The sequence below is a fragment of the Hypanus sabinus genome, unplaced genomic scaffold, assembly GCF_030144855.1.
Source record: "Hypanus sabinus isolate sHypSab1 unplaced genomic scaffold, sHypSab1.hap1 scaffold_1999, whole genome shotgun sequence".
Lineage (NCBI taxonomy): Eukaryota > Metazoa > Chordata > Chondrichthyes > Myliobatiformes > Dasyatidae > Hypanus > Hypanus sabinus.
This window is the reverse complement of record NW_026780099.1, coordinates 33,274-55,000: the sequence shown is the minus strand read 5'-3', so window position 1 is coordinate 55,000 and position 21,727 is coordinate 33,274. Positions and strand designations below refer to the sequence as shown.

At 43.1% G+C, this 21,727-nt stretch overlaps 1 protein-coding gene across 1 annotated transcript; it reads left to right on the top strand.

Moving 5' to 3' along the window:
* Positions 1-2,354: 2,354 nt before the first annotated feature.
* LOC132387578 (nuclear factor 7, ovary-like) lies at positions 2,355-21,494 on the top strand. The gene is made up of 6 exons (XM_059959962.1): positions 2,355-2,831; positions 3,436-3,531; positions 3,942-4,175; positions 5,987-6,009; positions 6,097-6,215; positions 16,623-21,494. The coding sequence occupies exons 1-6, from the start codon at positions 2,421-2,423 to the stop codon at positions 17,171-17,173; spliced, it is 1,434 nt and encodes a 477-aa protein (XP_059815945.1). The 5' UTR covers positions 2,355-2,420; the 3' UTR covers positions 17,174-21,494.
* Positions 21,495-21,727: the final 233 nt, after the last annotated feature.

Genomic DNA, 21,727 nt, shown 5'->3' with positions numbered 1-21,727 from the left:
CCGAAACTCAAATTTCAAAATAAATTTTATTATCAGAGTACAGATAAATCACCACATTCAACCCCGAGAAGCATTTTCCTGCGGACGTACTTAGAAAAAGTATAGAATAGTAACCATAACAGAAGCAGGCAGTGAAAGATCAGCCAGAGTGCTTAAGGTAACAAACTGTGCAAAAACACAGAAACACCGATAAAATAACGAGAGCATGAAATAACCGCAGCGGCTGCTGATGGATCTCCGGAGCTCTCACCGCTCCCCTGTGCAATCCGACAGGCGGAAGGCCAAGGGAGAACAAGGGGCAAAGGTAAACTCGTGCTTTAGAAAATAAGAAACAGGATCAAGCGTTGCCATTCGGCCCGTTGCACTGTTCTGCCCCTCACTCAGAACATGTTGAACTTTGCACTCAGCGCCACTTTCCTGAAACGTTCCCAACATCGCCGAGCTCCTAAATATGTCCGTTTACTTTAGGAAACTTGTGGAGAAAACTCCAAATATTCACTGCACTGTGTTGGGGAAATTTCTCCTCATCTCAGTCCTGCTGAGGTGGCCTCGGATTTTGAGACTGTGACCCCTTGTTCCACTGCCCAGCCAGGAAAAACATCATTCCTGCCCCTACCCTGTAAATACCCCATGAGACTGTGTCTGTCTCAGTCAGGAAGCTTCTCCATGTGAACCTTGTGTTAATGAAATTGGTGACAGTTCTTTCAGACCAGCAGCTTTGACCACAAGAACACCAGGCAGTGGTCAGCACGGAATGTCCTGCAGTTACTGCAGGAGAAGGACTGGATGGACACAGTGGAGTGGTTCCCTGAGCAGACAGTCCAGACCATCTGGCAGAATGCCTCATCACCAGATCTCTCCAACGGGCAGCAAGACCTCACCTGTCTGGCGGCGATTCGGGCCCCTCCCAGTCTGATCCTTGCTGCATGCCCGGAGATCAATCCCACAGCGCGCTGCCCCGAGATTACTGCAGTGGAGACGAGACGGTCACTCACCTCTTTGCGGACTGTGGGCTGGCGAAGATCTGTGGAGAAAGATGCAAGGGCCTGTGCCACAGCAGCTGCGTGACAGAAGGCTCACTGATCCTCGGGCTGTTCCCAGGATCCAAAGAAAATCGGACAGCGAGTGCTGCTGGAAGATCATCAGCTCGGGGAAAGACACTTTAAAAAACGATTGAGAACCGCTGTCGTACAGGAATACTGCCGAATGACACATTCCAGACTACAGGGACACCATTGGAACTACAGGGATCCTCTACACTGGACAGGGAGAGGCCGGGTTGGCTGAGGAAGCCTCACAGTTATTGTAGTAGTGAACCACCCCACGGCTTCTCCTTTCAGCGCAGGACTTCAATCGTCTTCCAGGGGAAGGTCCTTCCGACCGCAGGGATGGGGCCTTTTGAGATTCAGCTGACGTTTTTGTCGCACTGGGATTTTACAAGATGGGGTTGCTCACACACTAAACATAGAAATGGTCAGAATTTCCACTGAACACATCCAGCAAAACCATGTTGATTCCCGCAGCAAACACGAAGAAATATGCTGATGCTGGAAATTCAAACAACACACACAAAATGCTGGTGGGACACAGCAGGTCAGGCAGCATCTATAGGGAGAAGCACTGTCGATGTCAGGACTGACTGAAAGCAGAGATAGTAAGAGATTTGAAAGTAGTGGGGGGGGGAATGCGAAATGACAGGAGAAGACCGGAGGGGTGGGGTGAAACAGAGAGCTGGAGAGGTGATTGGCAAAAGGGATGCAGAGCTGGAGATGGGAAAGGATCATGGGACGGGAGGCCTCGGGAGAAAGAAAGGGGGAGGGGGAGCACCAGAGGGAGATGGAGAACAGGCAGTGATGGGGAGAGAGAGAGAAAAAAAGACAAACAACTAAATATGTCACTGATGGGGTAAGAAGGGGAGGAGGGGCATTAACGGAAGTGACAGAAGTCAATGTTCATGCCATCAGCTTGGAGGCTGCCCATGTGTTGTTCCTCCAACCTGAATGTGGCTCCATCTTGACGGTAGAGGAGTCCATGGATAGACATATCAGAATGGGACTGGGAAGTGGAATTAAAATGTGTGGCCACTGGGAGATCCTGCTTTCTCTGGTGGGCAGAGCGTAGGTGTTCAGCGAAAGGGTGTCCCAGTCTGCGTCGGGTCTCACCAATATATAAAAGGCCACACCGGGAAGACCGGACACAGTATACCACACCAGCTGTCCTGACGAAGAGTCTCGGCCCGAAACGTCGACAGTGCTTCTCCCTACAGATGCTGCCTGGCCTGCTGTGTTCCACCAGCATTGTGTGTGTGTTGTGTGATTCCCCGAGTCTGCAGCGCGCGTAGTGGACAATCCCGGTACTGCAGGGGATCAGCAACTCCCCGAAAGTGAAAGCATTCTGAATCAGGAAGTGCCGGAGTTAACATGGCTTCGAAAGGAGAGACCGAGAGTTTGAGCGAGGAGGTGATTTGTCCGGTCTGTCTGGATTTCTTCACCGATCCGGTTATACTGGAGTGTGGACACAACTTCTGTCGGTCTTGTATCACACGGTGTTGGGAAAGGGAGGAGAGAAACTCCTGCCCGGAATGTAGAGAGGAGTTTGCTGACCGCACCCTCAGGGTGAATCGGGCCTTAGCAAATCTGGCTGAAAAATTTCGAAATCTAAACCTGAATCCGAAAGGGAAGGAAAGTAAACGTCACTGCGAGGAACATGAGGAAGAACTGAAGCTGTTTTGTGAAACGGACAAGACACTGATCTGTATGATCTGTGCAGTGGCGGAGGAACACCGAGAGCACCGCTTCAGGCCGATTAAAGAAGCTGTTAAAAATTATATGGTAAAAACTAACGTTAGTTCAATACTTAAAATATTTCCTTTGTCCTACACGAGCCTCTATAACTAACATATCACTCCCTGCAACTTCCGTCATCTCCAACGGGATTCTAGCATCTCTCCGTCTCACAGCCCACCTCCTCACCCCGGAACTCTCCGCTCTCTATACGGATCGCGCTCCCCGTACTGTATCGCCCTGATCCACTCGCTCCTCCCCACTGATCCCTCCTGGCACCGACACCTGCAAGCGGGACAAGTGCTACACCTGACTCCTAACCTCCTCCCTCGTCACTATTCAGGGCCGCAAACAGCCCAGTTCCTCCCGTTTCTTCCATGGTCGATTGTCCTCTCGTATTAGATTCCTTCTTCTCCAGCCCTTTACCTCTTCTACCTGTCCCCTCCCAGCTTCTCATTTCATCACCCTTCTGTCCCATTCCTTCCCAGTCCTAATGAAGGGTCTCATCCCGGAACACCGACTGTTTATTTCCCCTGAATAGATGCTGCCTGACTCACTGAGTTCCTCCGGCATTTTGTGTGATAATCGGGTTTGATCACCTGTTTCTTTTGATGCATCTTTCTTTCTATTTCCTTCACTCTCGGACTTCCAGGATCAGCTAAAATCTTCCCTAGACTCTCTCACAAAAAAGAAATCAGACTTCCAGGAAAAGGAGCAGCAACAGAAAGAGAAGATTTCCGGAGTTCGGGTGAGGCTTCCTGAGCGGAATTTCTGATATTACTGTCGAGTTTTGCTCCATTTAATGCAGAATAGCCGAGCGTCGCAGCTCCAGTGACCTGGGTTAGATCCTGACCTCTGCTGCTGTCTGTGTGGAGTTTGCATGCTGTCCCTGTGACCACGAGAGACTCCGACACATCCCAAGGACATGCTGGATGAATGGCTAATTACCGTTAACCCTGTAAAGGAGGGGAGCGTGTGTGTGAATCAGATGGGAGTTTATCGGTCAATAAGTGAGAATAGGTTTCAGGAAAACGTGAGGGAATGGTGTTGATGGGAATGCTCTCAGAAGTAGCATGGACTCCAATAGACCGAACTGAACGACAAAAGGAAACAGAGCACAGCAATGCAGTATATTAATCTTCACCTTTCCTTCGACAGGAACAGTCACACAGCCTTCAGTCCCACATCACATCCCAGTTTGCTGAACTGCGCCAGATTATCACTGAGAAAGAGCAGAGCTTACTCAGGAATCTCAGGGAAGAAGAGATGAGGATTCTCAACCCAATGGAGAAAAATCTTCTAGCTCTTCAAGAGAATATAAGGATTATTCAGGAGGAAATCACTAAGTTAAAGGAACAGATGGATCAAAAAGACAGTGTGATGTTTCTCAAGGTGAGGGATTATATTTCACTTTGTTTCTGTCAAAGGGCACGAAATGAACAGTGGTATATTTGAAATAAACACAGCACAGCGGCCAATTCTAACAAATCAATTGCCGCTGCTGGCGACCTCACACAAGTTGTTATATTTGCATGATGCGCCCTCCAATCACTCCAATAATGACATTTGAAAATGTCCAAAATACGCTTTCAGTCCTTCATTAGCAAAATACAATCTCGAAGCGATGAAACTTCAGGGTAATTCATTGTAAAGTAAGCTGCAACACAGCGGTCAAGAACAGAATGACATCCGCCCGTCCCCAGCTCAAAACTGCCCAGAACAAAGTACAGATACCTAACTTTTTCCCTTCGCTTTTACCACGTCCCCACTCACGTGACGAGTTACCATAATAAACACGTAACACAGAATACAATGCAGACAGAAAACAGACGTGTTGCTCCTACACACAGCATTTACAAATGGCAGCAAACTGTTTCTCACCAGACCATTGATGCATCTATTCAGGGTTGTTGTTGTCCCATAATAACAAGATTATTAAGGGATTGGACACGCTGGAGGCAGGAAGCATGTTCCCGCTGATGGGTGAGTCCAGAACTAGAATCCGCAGTTTAAGAATAAGGGGTAGGCCATTTAGAACAGTGATGCGGAAAAACATTTTCACTCAGAGAGTGGTGGATATGTGGAATGCTCTGCCCCAGAAGGCAGTGAAGGCCAAGTCTCTGGATGCTTTCAAGAGAGAGTTAGATAGAGCTCTTATAGATAGAGTCAAGGGATATGGGGAGAGGGCAGGAATGGGGCACTGATTGTGTATGATCAGCCATGATCACAGTGAATGATGGTGCTGGCTAGAAGGGCCGAATGGCCTACTCCTGTCCTTATTGTTTATTGTCTATTATCCTAAAACTGGGCTTCCACAACTTCTGTACATCCCAGGACAGAATGCAAATTTCTCTGAAATTATTTACTCCGATCATAACACAGAGCTGCTGACTGTTTCCTTAATTACCGCATTAAATATCCTCTAAAACTCCCATTAACACCCGGTTCCAGTCACAGGCTGTGAGTGTGTCTGTTGCAGTTGGTGTGAGGGTCGCTCAGTCAATCAGTGAGAACAAAGAATTTGACCCACACATTAGATTTATCCTCCATATCCGGTTTCCATCAGATTATGGAAACTTTCACTGTCTCTTTATTTTTTGGATATATTTCACATGGGATTATATCCCATTCTCTATCATAAACAGGCCATTAGGTCCATCTTCTATCAGATTCCCTGCTTCACAAGCCCCCTGCCACCTACTCACCGCACCCAGCAACAGTGCCCCGAACTCCCTGGTCCCTCACGTGTTTATCCAGCCTCCCCATTACAGTCAGTCTCTGCTGTTCCATTTCATCCACTCCTGTGGCAGCGAGTTTCACATCCTCCTCACTTAATTTCTTGTGGAATTTGTTAAAATCCATCTGGAATTACATATCCCCACGAGTCTTCCCATAAATAGAGGTACTTCCTCCACCCGCACACAATCACATACATCACTGATCTTAAATTCCTCCATCCTATCAGACTGACGTCATATCCAGATGATAATGCACAGCCTGTCCTGTCTTCCCTGTAAGTTTCATCCTCTCAGTAATGGTCTGATATTCAGAAACTTTCCCTGTAAATTCATGGTTCTGTATTGTCCGTGTGTCTGAGTGATTGTGGGAGTGGGAATTTTCAACACCTTGCAATGATTTGGATGAAATTCAGGATGTGGATAGTAAGTCCAAGTCTAATCAGATTTGTGTTTTATTTATTTCAGGAGGAAGCTCGTCGGAACAGGAGGTAGGACAGGCTCTTTACTGAAACACTGAATGGATTTGTAAGATAGTTCAGAATAGCAATTTATAACCAGTAGTTTAATATTTACAGGATTAATGACGATGTCCAGGAATTAGCAGTGACAGATGAGACCCTACCGGTTGAAAACTTCGATCACCCCTATTTGTTGAACACAGTGCTGAGAGAAACGCTTGATGCTATTAATCGAGGTAAAACGTACAACGATTCATTTCCCCTTGTTTATGAAGCTCAATTTAGTTCCAATGTGAGGCAAAGATTGTCTGTAATACTGGGCTGAAGGGGAACTGAAGTTTATTCCACATCAACCCCACCGACTGGGAGGCATCACTGTCACATGGTCAGCTGGAGATGTCAGACCCCTGAACATACCAGCACAGGGTCACAACACAATCAATATACGGGACTGTCAGATGAACCACTGTGTTCCAAACCCAGGCAAATGCATTAACACACCAGGACATAAGTTTGGATCTACCAGAGGAGCTGAGAATTTAATACTGACAATAATATTGTCAGGAATAAAAATGAGTATCAGTGTGGTGATAGGGATTGTCAGGAAAATACACAAGTCGTTCATGTGCCCTGTGAGTGCAGACTCTGACTGACACAGGTCTTCCCCCTTCCGGATCAGCATCTCTCATTGTTGTTAGAGGCAGAAGAGGGGAGTGGTCGTGATCGGGGACTGAATCGCCAGGGGAACAGACAGGAGATTCTATTGATGTGAACGGGACACCCGAATGGTACGTTGCCTCCTGGGTGCCAGGGTCAGGGATGGGTATCAGTGCATTAGGGAATCGTCAGGGGAACAGACAGGATAATCTATTGATGTGAACGGGACACCCGAATGGTATGTTGCCTCCTGGGTGCCAGGGTCAGGGATGGGTATCAGTGCATTAGGGAATCGTCAGGGGAACAGACAGGAGAATCTATTGATGTGAACGGGACACTCGAATGGTATGTTGCCTCCTGGGTGCCAGGGTCAGGGATGCCTCGAATCGTGTCCGCAGCATTTTAGAGAGGGAGGGAAAAGAGCCAGATATCTTTGTAAATTTGTGACAATGACATTGGAAGTAAAAACAAAGAGGTCCTGAAAATAGAATTTGGAGAGCTTGGTAGAAAGCTCAGAAGCAGCACCCCCAGTGTTGTAATTTCCAGATGGCTGCATGTGATACGTGCTGGTGAGGGTAGAAACAGGATAATTTGACAGATAAACATGGCTGAGAAGATGGTGCTGGGGACAGGGATTCAGGTTCTTGGATCATTGGGATCTCTTCTGGTGGAGGAATGACCAGCTCAAAAGGGATGGGTCGCACCTCGACCCGAGGGAGAACAATATTCTCACAGAGAGGTTTGATAGAGCTGTTGGGGAGGATTGAAACTAATTTGGTGGGGGGGGGGGTGTTGGAACTGGAGTGAAGGGATAAGACTGATGGTAAAAATGCAAAGATAGCGTCCAGTCAGACTGTCAGATAGGGCGGACAGATGAGAGGAGAAAATTGCAGCCAGTAGGGTGAGTATCAGTGCATTAGGGATGCAGAATTAAAAAGGGTAGCAGATACAGTACACCAAGTGTTATATTCCAATATATGGAGTATGAGAAATAAGGTGGATGATCTTGTTGCACTATTACCGATTGTTAGGTATGATGTTCTGGCCATCACTGAATTTTGACTGAAGGATGGTTGTAGTTGGGATCTGAATGTTCAAGGTTACACAATGTATCGGAGGAAGGAAGGAAGGCCGATGGGGTGGTGTGGCTCTGCTGGTAAATCAGTAGCAAGATGTGTCATAGGATTGGAAGATGTTGAATCTTGTGGGTTGAGGTAAGGAACTGCAAAAGTAAAAATGACACAGACACCAGTCATATACAGGCCTCCCAACAGTCAGTGGGTTGAGGCCCACAGATTACAACGGGAAATAGAAAAGGCTGATGCAAAGGACAATGATATGATAATCATGGGAGATTTCAACATGCAGGTCAATTGGGAAAATCAGGTTGGTAAAGGATCTCAAGAGAGTGAGTTTGTTGAATGCAATGTGATGGCTTTCTAGAGCAGTTTGTCGTTGAGCCTACTCGGGGAACAGCTCTACTGGATTGGGTGTTATGTATTGAACCGGAGGTGAATAGTTAAAAGAAACCTTAGGAGGCAGAGCTCACAACATGACCGAGTTCAACTTGAAATCTGGTAAGGAGACAGTAAAGCCTGACATTGTAGTATTTCAGAGGAGTGAAAGAAATTACAGCGGTCTGAGTGAGGAGTTGGCCAAAGCAAATTGGAAGGAGATGCTGGCAGGGATGAGAGCAGAGCAGAAATGGTGTCAGTTTCTGGGAAAATGAGGATAGATATACTCCAAAAATAAATAAATACTCAAATGGCGAAATAGTTCAACCATGGCTGACAAGGGAAGACAAGTTAATGTAAAGGCAAAGGAGAGGGCATACAACTAAACAAAAATTATTCGGAAGAAAGAGGATTGGGAAGCTTTGAAATATCTACAGAGAGGAACTAAAAGGATGATTGGGTGGGAAAAAATAAACAAGAAATTGATTTGAATTGAACTGGCCTGGTTGAAGAAGCTGTCCCGGAGCCTGTTGCTCCCGGCTTTTATGCTGCGGTACCGTATCCCGGATGGTAGCAACTGGTACAGGTTGTGGTTGGAGTGACTCTGGTATCCAATGATCCTTCAGGCCCTTTTTACACACCTATATTTGGAAAACAAGATAGCAAACAATATCAAATTGTTTTTCAAGTATTGTAAAAAAATAAAACAGAGATGAGAGTGGATATAGGACAGCTAGAAAATGAGGCTGGATACATAATAACAGAGGATAAAGAGATGGCAGATAAGCCAAATATTTTGCACCAGTATTCACCGTGGAAGACACCAGCACTGTGCCCGGTGTTGAAGAGTGCGAGGGAAGAGAAGTGAGTGCAGTTACTGTTACAAGGGAGAAGCTGCTCAAAAAGCTGAAAGCCCTAAAGATACATAAGTCACCCAGACCAGATGAACTGCACCCTAGTGTTCTGAAAGAGGTCGCAGTAGAAATTATGGAGGCATTCCAAATAATCTTTCAAAATCATTGGACCCTGGCATGGTGCCAGAGGACTGGAAAATGGCAAATGTCACTTGACTCTTTAAGTAAGGAGGAAGGCAGCAGAAAGGAAATTATTGACCAGTTTGCCTCACCTCTGTGGTTGGGAAGAAATTGGAGTCAATTGTTAAGTGTGAGGCTATGGAATACTTGGTGATACTGGACAAGATAGGACAAGTCAGCATGGCTTCGTTAGGGAATATCCTGTCTGACAAACCAGTTGGGATTCTTTGAGGAGATTACAAGCAGGATCAATAAAGGGGATGCAGTGGATGTTGTATATTTGGAATCTCGGAAGGCCTTTGACAAAGTGCCACGCATGAAGGTGGTAACCAGGTTAAGAGGCCATGGTATTACAGAAAAGTTACAGGCATGGTTAGGACATTGGCTGATTGGTAGGAAACAGCGAATGGGAGTAAACGGAACCTTTCCTGGTTGGCTGCCAGTGACTCGTGTTGCACAGGGACACAGGTGTTAGGACACCTTCATTGTATGCTGTATATCAAGATTTAGCTGATGGAATAGAAAATAAGATATAGGAGCAGAAATAGGCCATTCGGCCCATTGAGTTTGCACCAATATTCAGTCATGGGAAGACCCAATTCTTCCGGACATCCCCACTCCCCTGCTTTCACCCCATACCATTTGATGCCCTGGCTAAATGAGAACCGGTACATCTCTGCCTTAAATATGCCTTGGCCTCCACAGCCACATGTCGCAACAAATTCCACAGATTCTCCACACACACTGACTAAAGTAATTTCTCCACATCTCAGTTCTAAAAGGACGTCCTTCAATCACGAAGTCACACCCTCTTGTCCTAGAGTAGATGGCTTTGTTTCCAGGTTTTGCAGATGATACGAAGATTGGCGGAGGGGCCGATAGTGTTGAGGAAACAGTTAGGCTGGACAAGGACTTGGATGAGGAGAATGGGAAAGAAATTGGCAAATTATATACAATGTTGGAAAATACATGGTCCTGCACTTTGGTCGTAGAAATAATGTGCAGATTTTTTTTTCAAATGGGGAGAAAATCAAAAAATCTGAGACGAAATTGGACTTAGCAGTCATTCTGCAGAACTCCCTAAAGGTTAACTTGAAGGTAGAGTCACTGGTGAGGAAGGCAAATCCAATGTTAGCATTGAATTCAATCGGTTTAAATAGCATTCATTTCAAGAGCAGGGATGTGATGCTGAGGATTTATAAGGCACTCACCATGAGTATTGTGAACAATTTTGGGCTCCTCGTCTAAGAAAAGATGTGCTGGCATTGCAGAAGGTTCATTTCATAAGGATGATTCCAGGAATGAAAGGGTTATCATACGAGGAAAGTTTGATAGCTCTGTGTCTGTACTCGATGGAATTTAGAAAGATGAGGGGGGATCTCATTGAAACCTTTCGAATGTTGAAAGTCCTAGAAACCTTTCGAATGTTGAAAGTCCTAGACAGAGTAGATGTGGAAAGGATGTTTCCCATGGTGGTGGAGTTTAGGACAAGAGGGCACAGGCTCAAGACAGAGGGGGAATCTATTTAAAACATGCGGAGAAATTTGTGCCAGCAGCTAGTGAATTTGTGGAACCTGTTGGGTGTATTTAAGGCAGAGCTTGATAGGTTCTAGATTGGACACAGCATCAAAGGTTACGGGGAGAAGGTCAGGTAGTGGGGCTGAGGAGGGAAAAAAGGGATCAGCCATGATTGAATGTTGGAGCAGACTCGATGGGCAAATGGCCTAATTCTGCTCCTATGTCTTATGGTGATCAGACCACTACATTGAAGCATTGTGAGAATGAGCTCGGACACACCAACAAGCATTGACATGGGTCAAGATTTCATCTCGGGAGAAGCACACACAGCATAACCGGCCTGGCAAAGCTCCCTCACACACATACACAGGAAGGACTGGCAGATTGTAGTCAGAGCCTCAGCAATGTACGTTGTTATTTCCCTCAGTAACCTGGAAACCAGTCTCTTCAGAGATAGTCACTTATTCATTTAAACAACTCAATCACGTGTGACACATTGTCAACACACACCAGACATGTGATGACACACTGTAACATACAAATTCTTCAATGTGCACACTATCCTTAAATGTGTATACACAACACACACACACACACACACACACACACACACACACACACACACACACACACACACACACACACGCACACACACACACTATCAGAGTGTGACACTCTGCCACAGAAATAGGCACAAATTCCCATTTAGAATTGAAATCTGCCGTCCTTATCCAGTCTGTCTGTTCTGTGGCACTGAGCTGCCCTCTGACGTGACGTCACATCAACACTTCACAGACAGACTCCGGGGTGAGATTCCTCAGGAGGATGATCTGGGAGGGTTTGATGGATGTTGAACTCACGGCCCACTTCATCAATCTGCAAGACTAAGATGTCTTCTTGAGCATGGCCCATTTGTGTGTATTTGCACACACCCCCCCCCCATCCCTCTAACCATTTCCCATCTGTGTTTTTATTTTAAAATATGTTATTTTTTACCTGTTTCTACAGCGTCTGAGGGCAAATTCCGTTCACCAACCTCCCTCTCTCTGAGAATGTTACCCAATTTCCCATCTCACTTTCAGTCTGATGCCTCTGGTTCTGTGCTCCCATTTCTTGGAAAAAGAACGTTATTTAAGCTCCTTAGAATTATTTACCTTGATAAGGGGTCATACCTGAACATCCTACACTACAGCTGAATAGCCCAAGCTTACTCACTCTTTGCTTTTAACCCAAGCCCCCAGTCCTGGTAACATCCTCCTGAAGCCTCCTGTCCAGTGTAATGACATCCTCCCCATATTCGGGAACCGGAAATGCAGACAATGCTCCAAGTGTGGTCCGTCATCGACATCAAAGGCCTTGCTGAATTTCATGTGGACAGTGTGGAATAGGCTGATGAATACACGACTGAAGGTGGTTTTTTAGATTGGGACAAGAAGGGCGGCGTGGGAGCTAAATTCTGAAGGAAGACAGTGTAAAAAAAAACTGCGTACAAGAACGGCGAGACTGCGCAGGACAGCGCGGAGAGTTTAAAAAGATGACCACCCTATACAGCGGGCAGCGGAGTGGGTGGCAGCAGAGTGTAGGGCTTTGGCTCAACGAGCTTAGGCGAAAGCGAGGCGAGAGCGAGGCACCGACTCTTTTTCTCCCCTTGGCAAATCGGCCCAATGGACGGGAGAACAGCAGGGCACATTAGCGAACGGTTTAAAAAGTTTGTGTGTTTGGTGAAGTAAGTGGGTGAGTAGACCTATCTTTCTTTGTTTCATTCCTGAAGAATTAGGTAGCATGTCTGCAGGGTTCGTGCTTTGTTCAGGGTGTCAGATGTGGGAATCCTGGGAGACCTCCAGCCTCCCTGATAGCCACATCTGCGTCAGGTGAACCGAGATTCAGCTCCTCGGAGACTGTGTTAGGGATCTGGAGCAGCAGCTTGATGACCTACTGCTTATTAGAGAAAATGAAGAGGTGATAGACAGGAGCTACAGGGAGGTAGTCATCCCTAGACTACAGGGGTCAGAAAACTGGGTGACTGTCAGGAGAGGGATGGGAAATGCCCAGATAGTGGAGCGCACCCCTGTGGCTGCCCCCCTCAGCAACAAGTATATCGTTTTGGATGCTGTTGAGGGGGATGACCTGACAGGGGACGGCTACGGTGACCGGGTCTCTGGCACTGAGCCTGGCGCTGTTGTGCAGGAGGGAAGGAGGGAGAAGAGGAATGCGGTAGTCATAGGGGATTCCATAGTCAGGGGAACAGACAGGAGATTCTGTGCGCCTGGTAGAGATACCCGCATGGTGGGCTGCCTCCCAGGTGCCAGGGTACGGGATGTCTCGGATCAGGTCCAGAATATTCTGAAGGGAGAGGGCGAGCAGCCAGCTGTCTTGGTACATGTTGGTACCAATGACATAGAGAGGAAAAGGGAGGAGGTCCTGAAGAGAGATTTCCGTGAGTTAGGAAGGAAGCAGGGAAACAGGACCTCCAGGGTAGTTATCTCAGGATTGCTACCTGTGCCATGTGCTAGCGAGGGCAAGAACAGTAGGATCAGGCTGATGAATGCGTGGCTGAGAGACTAGTGCAGGGGGCAGGGCTTCAGATTCTTGGATCATTGGGATCTCTTCTGGGGGAAGTATTACCTGTTCAAAAAGGACGGGTTACACCTGAACCCGAAGGGGATCAATATCATCGCAGGAATGTTTAATAGAGCTGTTAGGGAGGGTTTAAACTAATTTGGCAGGAAGGTGGTAAACCGGAATGTTAGAGTGGAGGAGAGGGAATCTATAAATCTAAGATAGTGAGCAGTAAAGATGTCAGGAAGGACAGGCAGGTGATGGGGCAAATTTGCAGCCACTGGGATGAGTTGCAGTGCAATCAAAGCAAAACTGACCAAATACTGTACTTAAGGTGTTATACTTAAATACACACAGCATAAGGCATAAGGTGGATGATCTTGTCGTACAGCTACAGATTGGCAGGTATAATCTTGTGGCCATCACTGAGACGTGGCTAAAGGATGCATGGCTGTGATAGCTGAACGTCCAAGGATACACGGTGTATCGGAAGGATAGGCAGGTAGGCAGAGGGGGTGGCGTGGCTTTATTGGTATGAAATGATATTAAATCATTAGAAAGAGGTGACATAGGATCGGAAGTGCAGAATCTTTCTGGGTTGAGCTAAGAAATCGCCGGGGTAAAAGGACCCTGATGGCAGTTATCTACAGGCCTCCTAACAGCTGCAGTGATGTGGATTACAAATTACAACAGAAAATAGAAAAGGCTTGCCACAAGGGCAGTGTTATGATAATTGTGGGGATTTTAACATGCGAGTGGATTGGGAAAATCAGGTCAACACTGGATCTCAAGAGAGAGAATTTGTAGAATGTCTACGAGATGGCTTTTCAAAACAGCTTGTTGTTGAGCCCACTAGGGGATCAGAGATACTGGATTGGATATTGTGTAATGACCCAGAGGAGATTAGAGAGATTGAGGTGAAGGAACCGTTAGGAGGCAGTGATCGTAACATGATTGAGTTCACTGTGAAATTTGAGAAAGAGAAGCCGAAATCCGATGTGTCGGTATTGCAGTAAAGGAAATTACAGTGGCACGAGAGAGGAACTGGCCAAATTTGACTTGAAAGGGACATTAGAGGGAAGGACGGCCTAGCAGCAGTGGCTGGAGTTTATGTGAGGAGTGAGGAATGTGCAAGACAGATATATTCCAAAAAAGAAGAATTTTTCAAATGGAAAAAGAGAAGTCAAAGCCAAAGTGGCTGACAAGAGAAGTCAAAGCCAAAGTAAAAGCAAAGGAGAGGGCATTCAAAGAAGCAAAAATTAGTGGGAAGACAGAGGATTGGGAAGATTTTAAAAGCTTACAAAAGGAAACTAAGAAGGCCATTAAGAGGGAAAAGATGAACTATGAAAGGAAGCTTGCAAATTATATCAAAGAAGATACTAAAAGCTTTGTCAAGTATATAAAGAATAAAAAACGGTTGAGAGTGGATATTAGACAGATAGAAAATGATGCTGGAGAAATTGTAATGGGAGATAAGGAGATGGCTGAGGAACTGAACGAGTATTTGCATCAGTCCTCACTGAGGAAGATATCAGCAGTATACCGGACACTCAAGGGTGTCAGGGAAGAGAAGTGTGCGCAGTCACAATTACGACAGAGAAAGTACTCAGGAAGCTGAATAGTCTCAGGGTAGATAAATCTCCAGGACCAGACGGAATGCACACTTGTGTTTTGAAGGAAGTAGCTGTGGAGATCGCGGAGGCATTAGCAATGATCTTTCAAAAGTCAATAGATTCTGGCATGGTTCCGGAGGAGTGGAAGATTGTAAATGCCACTCTGGTATTTAAGAAAGGGGCAAGGAAGCAAAAAGTAAATTATAGACCTGTTAGATTGAGAAATGGTTGTAAAGTTTCTGGAGTCAATTGTCAAGAATGAGGTTACGGAGTACCTGGACGCATATGACAAGATAGGCCAAACTCAGCATGGTTGCCTTAAAGGAAAATCCTGCCTGACAAACCCATTGAAATCTTTTGAGGAGATTACAAGTAGGCTAGACAAGGGAGATGCAGTGGATGTTGTGTATTTGGATTTTCAGAAGGCTTTTGACAAGGTGCCACACATGAAGTTGCTAAACAAGATAAGAGCCCATGGAATTATGGGAAATTTACTTATGTGAATAGAGCGTTGGCTGATTGGCAGGAAACAGAGAGTGGGAATAAAGGATCCCATTCTGGTTGTCTGCCAGTTACCAGTGGTGTTCCACATGGCTCCAAGTTGGGGCCACTTCTTTTTACATTGTATATCATCAATTTGGATTATGAAATAGATGGCTTTGTGGCTAAGTTTGCTGATGATACAAAGATAGGTGGAGGGGACGGTAGTGCTGAGGAAACAGAGAGTCTGCAGAGAGACTTGGATAGATTGGGAGAATGGTCAAAGAAGTGGCAAATGAAATACAATGTTTAAAAGTGTATGGTCATGCACGTTGGTAGAAGAAATAAACGGGCTGACTATTATTGAAATGGAGAGAGAATTCAAAATTCTGAGATGCAATTGTACTTGGAAGTGCTCGTGCAGGATACCCTTAAGGTTAACCTCCAGGTTGAGTCGGTGGTGAAGAAGGTGAATGCAATATTGGCATTCATTTCTAGAGGAATAGAAAATAAGAGCAGGGATGTGATGTTGAGGCACTATAAGGAACTGGTAAGACCTCACTTGGAATACTGTGTGCAGTTTTGGGCTCCTTATTTACGAAAGGATGTTCTGACATTGGAGAGGGTTCAGAGAAGATTCACGAGAATGATTCCTGGAATAAGAGTGTTAACATGTGAGGAATGTTTGACCGCTCTTGGACTGTACTCCGTGGAGTTTAGAATGAGGGGGAACCTCACAGAAGCATTTCGGATGTTAAAAGGCATGGACAGAGTGGATATGGCAAAGTTGTTTCCCATGGTGGGGGAGTCTAGTACGAGAGCATGACTTAAGGATTGAAGGGCGCCCATTCAGAATGGAGATGCAAAGAAATTTTTTTAGCCAGAGGGTGGTGAATCTGTGTATTTCTTGCGGCAGTGGAAGCCAAGTCATTGTGTGTATTTAAGACAGAGATTGATAGGTATGTGAGTAGACAGGGCATCAAAGGTCATGGTGAGAGGGTGGGAGAGTGGGACTAAATGGGAGAATGGGAAAATGGATCAGCTCATGATAAAATAACTCCTGCTTTAAAAATCAAACACAAGAAAATCTACAGATGCTGGTAATCCAAGCTGCACAGGTCCTGATGAAGGGTCTCGCCAGATCTCTCTGACACCTGTCTGGAGAGAGTTGATGTTGGGAGGATGTGGGTGGGTCGAGAACGGTGAGCACAGCCTCCGACTATAGGGATGTCCATTTAGGACAGAGTCTCCCCCGATCCCCGGGGCCGCGCTGTCCGAGTCTCCCCCCGATCCCCGGGGACTCTCTAATTCTCTGCTTCTCCCCCCAGTCTCTGTCACCCTGGATGTGGAAACGGCGAGTCCGTGGCTCGAGGTGTCTGGGGATCGGAAGAGTGTGAGATGGACCCGGACCCGGAGGAATCTCCCTGACACCGGGAAGAGATTCACAGACTGGGAATGTGTGCTGGGATCGGAGGGATTCCCATCGGGGAGACATTACTGGGAGGTGGAGGTGACGGGGATTCGGTTCTGGTGTCTGGGAGTCGCCTCAGAGTCTGTGGAGAGGGAGGAATGGGTCAGTCTGAGTCCGGAGACCGGATTCTGGGTCATCGGGCGGGATTATGACGTGTTACATCGGGATTATGACGTGTCCGGTCCCCCCTCCCCCGAGTCCCGTCTCGCTGCCGGTCCCATCCCCGGGAGGGTGGGAGTTTATCTCAGTTACGAGTCCGGGACAGTTTCATTTTACAACGCGGAGACCAAGTCCCATCTCCACAGCTTCACTGGGAATAAATTCACGGGGAAACTTTATCCTTTCTTCCGGACCTGGGATGTGAACCAGTGGCTGAGAATCTGCTCCGGTTCCGCTCCGGGTCTGTAAACGGGTCGGGTCCCGGGACCGGCGTCAGGAGTAAAGTCCCTGTAAATATAAATGTGCGGAGAGTGCAGCTAAATACGTGGCTCAGGGGATGGTGCAGGAGGGAGGGTTTCATGTTTCTGGACAATTGGGCTTTGTTCCCGGGAAGGTGGGGCCTGTTCCGACGGGACGGTTTGCCCCTAAACTGGGCGGGGGGGAGGGGGGAGGAATAACATTCTTGCGGGTAGATTTGCCAGTGCTGCTCCGGGGAATTTAATCCAGATTTGCAGAGGGAGGGGAACCAGAGTGTCAGAGCAGATAGTGAGGTGCAGGAGGATAAGGAACATGAGAGGACTGCATGTATAAACGGAAATGAAAAAAAAGCAGATGATATACATATTCTCAGGTACATCTATTTCAATGCACGGAGTATTGTCGGTAAAACAGATGAGTTCAGGGCTTGGGTTGACACGTGGGATAACGACATGACTGCTATTAGTGAGGGGCAGAACTGGCAGCTTAACGTTCCGGTAAAATTGGAGAACGGCCAATTTTGTGGAAATGAAAAAGGATCTAGGAAGAGTGGATTGGGATAAGTTTTTTTTTCTGGCAAGGATGTGTTCAGTAAGTTCACAGGCATAAGAAATTAAATAGAGATTGGGTTGGAAATGTTATAGCAATTTCATTTAATTCAAAATCGAGAGGAGTTGCAATTTCGGTTAATAAATCTTTACCAATTAAAATACAAAATGTAATAATTGATTCTGTGGGGAGATACGAGATTATACATTGTCAAATTTTTTCAGAATTATGCAAATTTTATGAACATTTATGCACCAAATGAAAATGATGCAAAATTCATACAAGAAGATTTTTTGAACTTGGCTGACGCAAATGATAAAATATTAATAGGCAGAGATTTTAATTTTTGTTTAGATCCAGTTTTGGAAAGGTCAACTACAGTTGTTACAAAATTAAAAGAAATAAAACTAACTTTATCATTAATGAAAGATTTAAACCTGATTGATATATGGAGGAAAATTAATCCAAGAGAAAGAGATTATTCATTTTATTCAAATAGACATAAAGCTTAGATGGAGATTTAATACAATTTTATTAAAACGTCAAGATTTTTGTGATTTTATGAAAAAACAGATTCAATTTTTTTTGGATACAAATTTACATTCAGTTGAGGGTAAAATTGTATTATAGGAAGCGATGAAAGCATATTTAAGGGGTCAGATTATAAGTTATACATCTAAAATTAAGAAGGAAAATTGGGAAAAGATATAAAGTTAGAAAAAGAATCTCAAAGATATATGACAGAACAAAAACAAAGACAACTTGTTAATAAAAAACTACAATATAATATCGTACATATCGTACAGAAAAAGTAATTATGAGAACTAAACAGAAATATTACGAATTAGGTGAAAGATCACATAAAATTCTTGCTTGGCAGTTGAAAACAGAACAGGCTTTTAAAACAATAAATGCAATTAGAACAAGTGTAAATAAGGTTGCTGATAAACCTTTGGAAATTCATGAAACTTTATTTTTTTTTTATATACTGAACTATATCAATCAGAATCACAAAATAAGATTACTGAGATGGATAAATTTTTATCACAAATAACCCTTCCGAAATTTAATTTGGAAGAACAGAAAGGATTAGATATGCCCTTTACATTAAAAGAGGTTGAAGAAGCTGTAGGATCACTTGAGAGTAACAAATCCCCAGAAGAAGATGGTTTTCCTCCTGAATTTTATAAAAAAAATTAAAGATATATTAATTCCTCCCTCTATGGAATTAATATACCAAGTGGAAAGAATGCATAAACTCCCACAATCTTTTTTAACAGCGATCATAACTGTATTGCCAAAAAAAGAGATCCTCTAAAACCAACATCATATAGGCCTATTTCTTTGTTGAATACAGATTATAAGATAATAGCAAAAATTTTATCTAATAGAATATCTAAATATTTACCAAAATTAATGCATATGGATCAAACAGATTTTATTACAATCAATGGATAATCTAACCTGGTTACTTAGTATAATTCATCTGGCACAAAAAAGAGAGGAAATGAGTGTGGCATTTGCTTTGGATGCAGAAAAAGCATTTGATAGATTGGAATGGGATTTTTTTGTTTAAGGTATTGGAAAAATATGAGCGAGGAAAATCTTTTATACAATGGATTAAAACCTTAAATACTAATCCTCAAGCTGAAGTAGTTACAAATGCTCAGATTTCAACACCATTTTGCTTAACGAGGTCAACTGGACAAGGCTGCCCGTTATCACCTGCTTTATTTGTATTGGCAAAAGAACCATTAGCTGAATTAATTAGAACAGATTCAGATATTGGCGGTTTTAGAGTTAATCAAGAAGAATATAAAATTAATTTATTTGCTGATGATGTTTTGATTTATTTTACAAACCTATTACAATCTTTGCAAAGATTATCTTTTAAATTGGAAGAATACGGGAAAGTATCAGGGTATAAATTAAATTGGAATAAAAGTGAAATTTTACCCCTTACAAAAGGAAATTATAATCAATGTCGATTAGTAACTCAATTTCGATGGTCAATAAATGGGATAAAATATTTAGGTATCAGAGTTGACAATGATGTAAAAAATTTATATAAACAAAATTATTTGCCATGATTAAAAAAAAATAAAAGAGGATCTTGATAAATGGATGATGTTACCAATAACATTAATAGGTAGAGTTAATGCTGTAAAAATGAATATATTCCATAGATTGCAATATATATTCCAAACTTTACCAATACAATTACCGCAGAAGTTTTTTCAAGAACTAAATAAATATGTAAGGAAATTTCTTTGGAAAGGAAAGATGTCAAGAATATCATTGGAAAAATTGAGATGTAAATTTGATTTAGGAGGGTTACAACTTCCAAATTTTAACAATTATGATAAAGCAATTCAACTTAGATTTATTGCATCTTTTTTTGATGAAAAAAAAACCCGGCATGGATTAGAATAAAATTAGATAAGATAGGAGAAAACATACCAGAAGATTTTACATATAAATGGGAATCCAAATTGATACGGGAAAAAAAAAGAATCTCCTATATTAAGACACTTGAATGATTTATGGAATAAGGTAAATATGGACGATAAGATAAAGAAATCTTTATTAGCAAAAATAAACTTTAATTCAAAATAGGCTTATTCCTTTTACAATGGATAATAAACTTTTACATAATTGGTTCCAAAAGGGGATTAAATATATATGTAATTGTATTGATGTCGTTTGAGCAATGAAAAAATAAATATAAAATATCAAACAACACTCTTTTCTCTTATTTTCAATTAAAGGACAATTACGAGAAAAGCTGGGTCAAACAATGTTGATGCCAAAACTTAGTGAAATAGAAATATTAATTCAAAAAGGAAAAATTTAAAAAATTACATCTTGTATGTACAATTTGATTCAAAAACAGACTGAATCTGGAATTCATAAATCAAGACAAAAATGGGAAACTGATTTGAATGTTAAAATTGTTGGAAAAAGTTGGTCAAAATTATGTTCTGATAGTATGATAAATACAATAAATGTTCAAATTAGATTAATACAATATAATTTTTACATCAATTATATATAACACCACAGAAAATAAATAGATTAAATTCAAATATGTCTGACCAATGCTTTCGATGTAATCAAGAAATTGGTACTTTTTTACATTCTACTTGGTCTTGTTTTAAAATTCAACCATTTTCGATATATCTGACTTTTATTGGAACAAAGTACTGGAGTTCAACTCCCAAATAGTCCAATATTATTTTTATTAGGAGATATTGAAGGGACAATACCGAAAATTAAATTGAATATGTATCAGAAAAAAATTATAAATATTGATTGGCAGTAGCTAAAAAAGTTATCGCAATTACTTGGAAATCTGAGTTATATTTAACTATGGATTATTGGAATAATGAAATATATAGTTGTATTCCACTTGAAAAAATTACATATAATCTAAGAAATGAATATGATATATTTTTAAAAATTTGGCTCCCATACCTACAAAAGATAGGATTAAATATATAGGTCCTTTGAAGATAAAATTATAATGTAATTGGGGAAAGTAAGAATAAATATTAAAATTATTTTGAACTCCATGGAGCATGTGGGTATCCTCCAATATCGAGGCAATCTTTTTCTTCTTTATTTCTTTCTTTAGATAAGGGTTAAGGTGGGGATGGGGAGGAGGACTAATATTATTTTTCTTTTTCTTACTAATTTTTCATTACATTTATTCTTTGTAATTTTCTAAAAATTTAATAAATAAATAAAAAGAGCATCTCAGTAATCCAACAGCCCACTCACCTTTGCTACCCTTTATGTTATTTCCTTACGTTTAACACAATTATTACGTGCCTTTTCCAGCTCAAACTGTGAATTGATTTAAAGTCAGTCCCATAATTTAATAGCTTTTATTTGAAAACTATCTACCCTCGCAAAGATTGTACTGAAGACTGCATTTGATTTTTCTTCAGCCTTGTACGCTTCACATTGAAATAGTATGTGTTTCGACGGTTTCAT

What these genes read in the sequence shown, in the direction of transcription:
- LOC132387578 (XM_059959962.1), top strand. Translation starts at nt 2,421, where the DNA reads ATGGCTTCGAAAGGAGAGACCGAGAGTTTGAGCGAGGAGGTGATTTGT. An exon ending in ACAGTGTGATGTTTCTCAAG is followed by an intron (nt 4,176 to 5,986) that starts GTGAGGGATTAT and finishes TATTTATTTCAG; the next exon opens with GAGGAAGCTCGTCGGAACAG. An exon ending in GAAGCTCGTCGGAACAGGAG is followed by an intron (nt 6,010 to 6,096) that starts GTAGGACAGGCT and finishes TAATATTTACAG; the next exon opens with GATTAATGACGATGTCCAGG.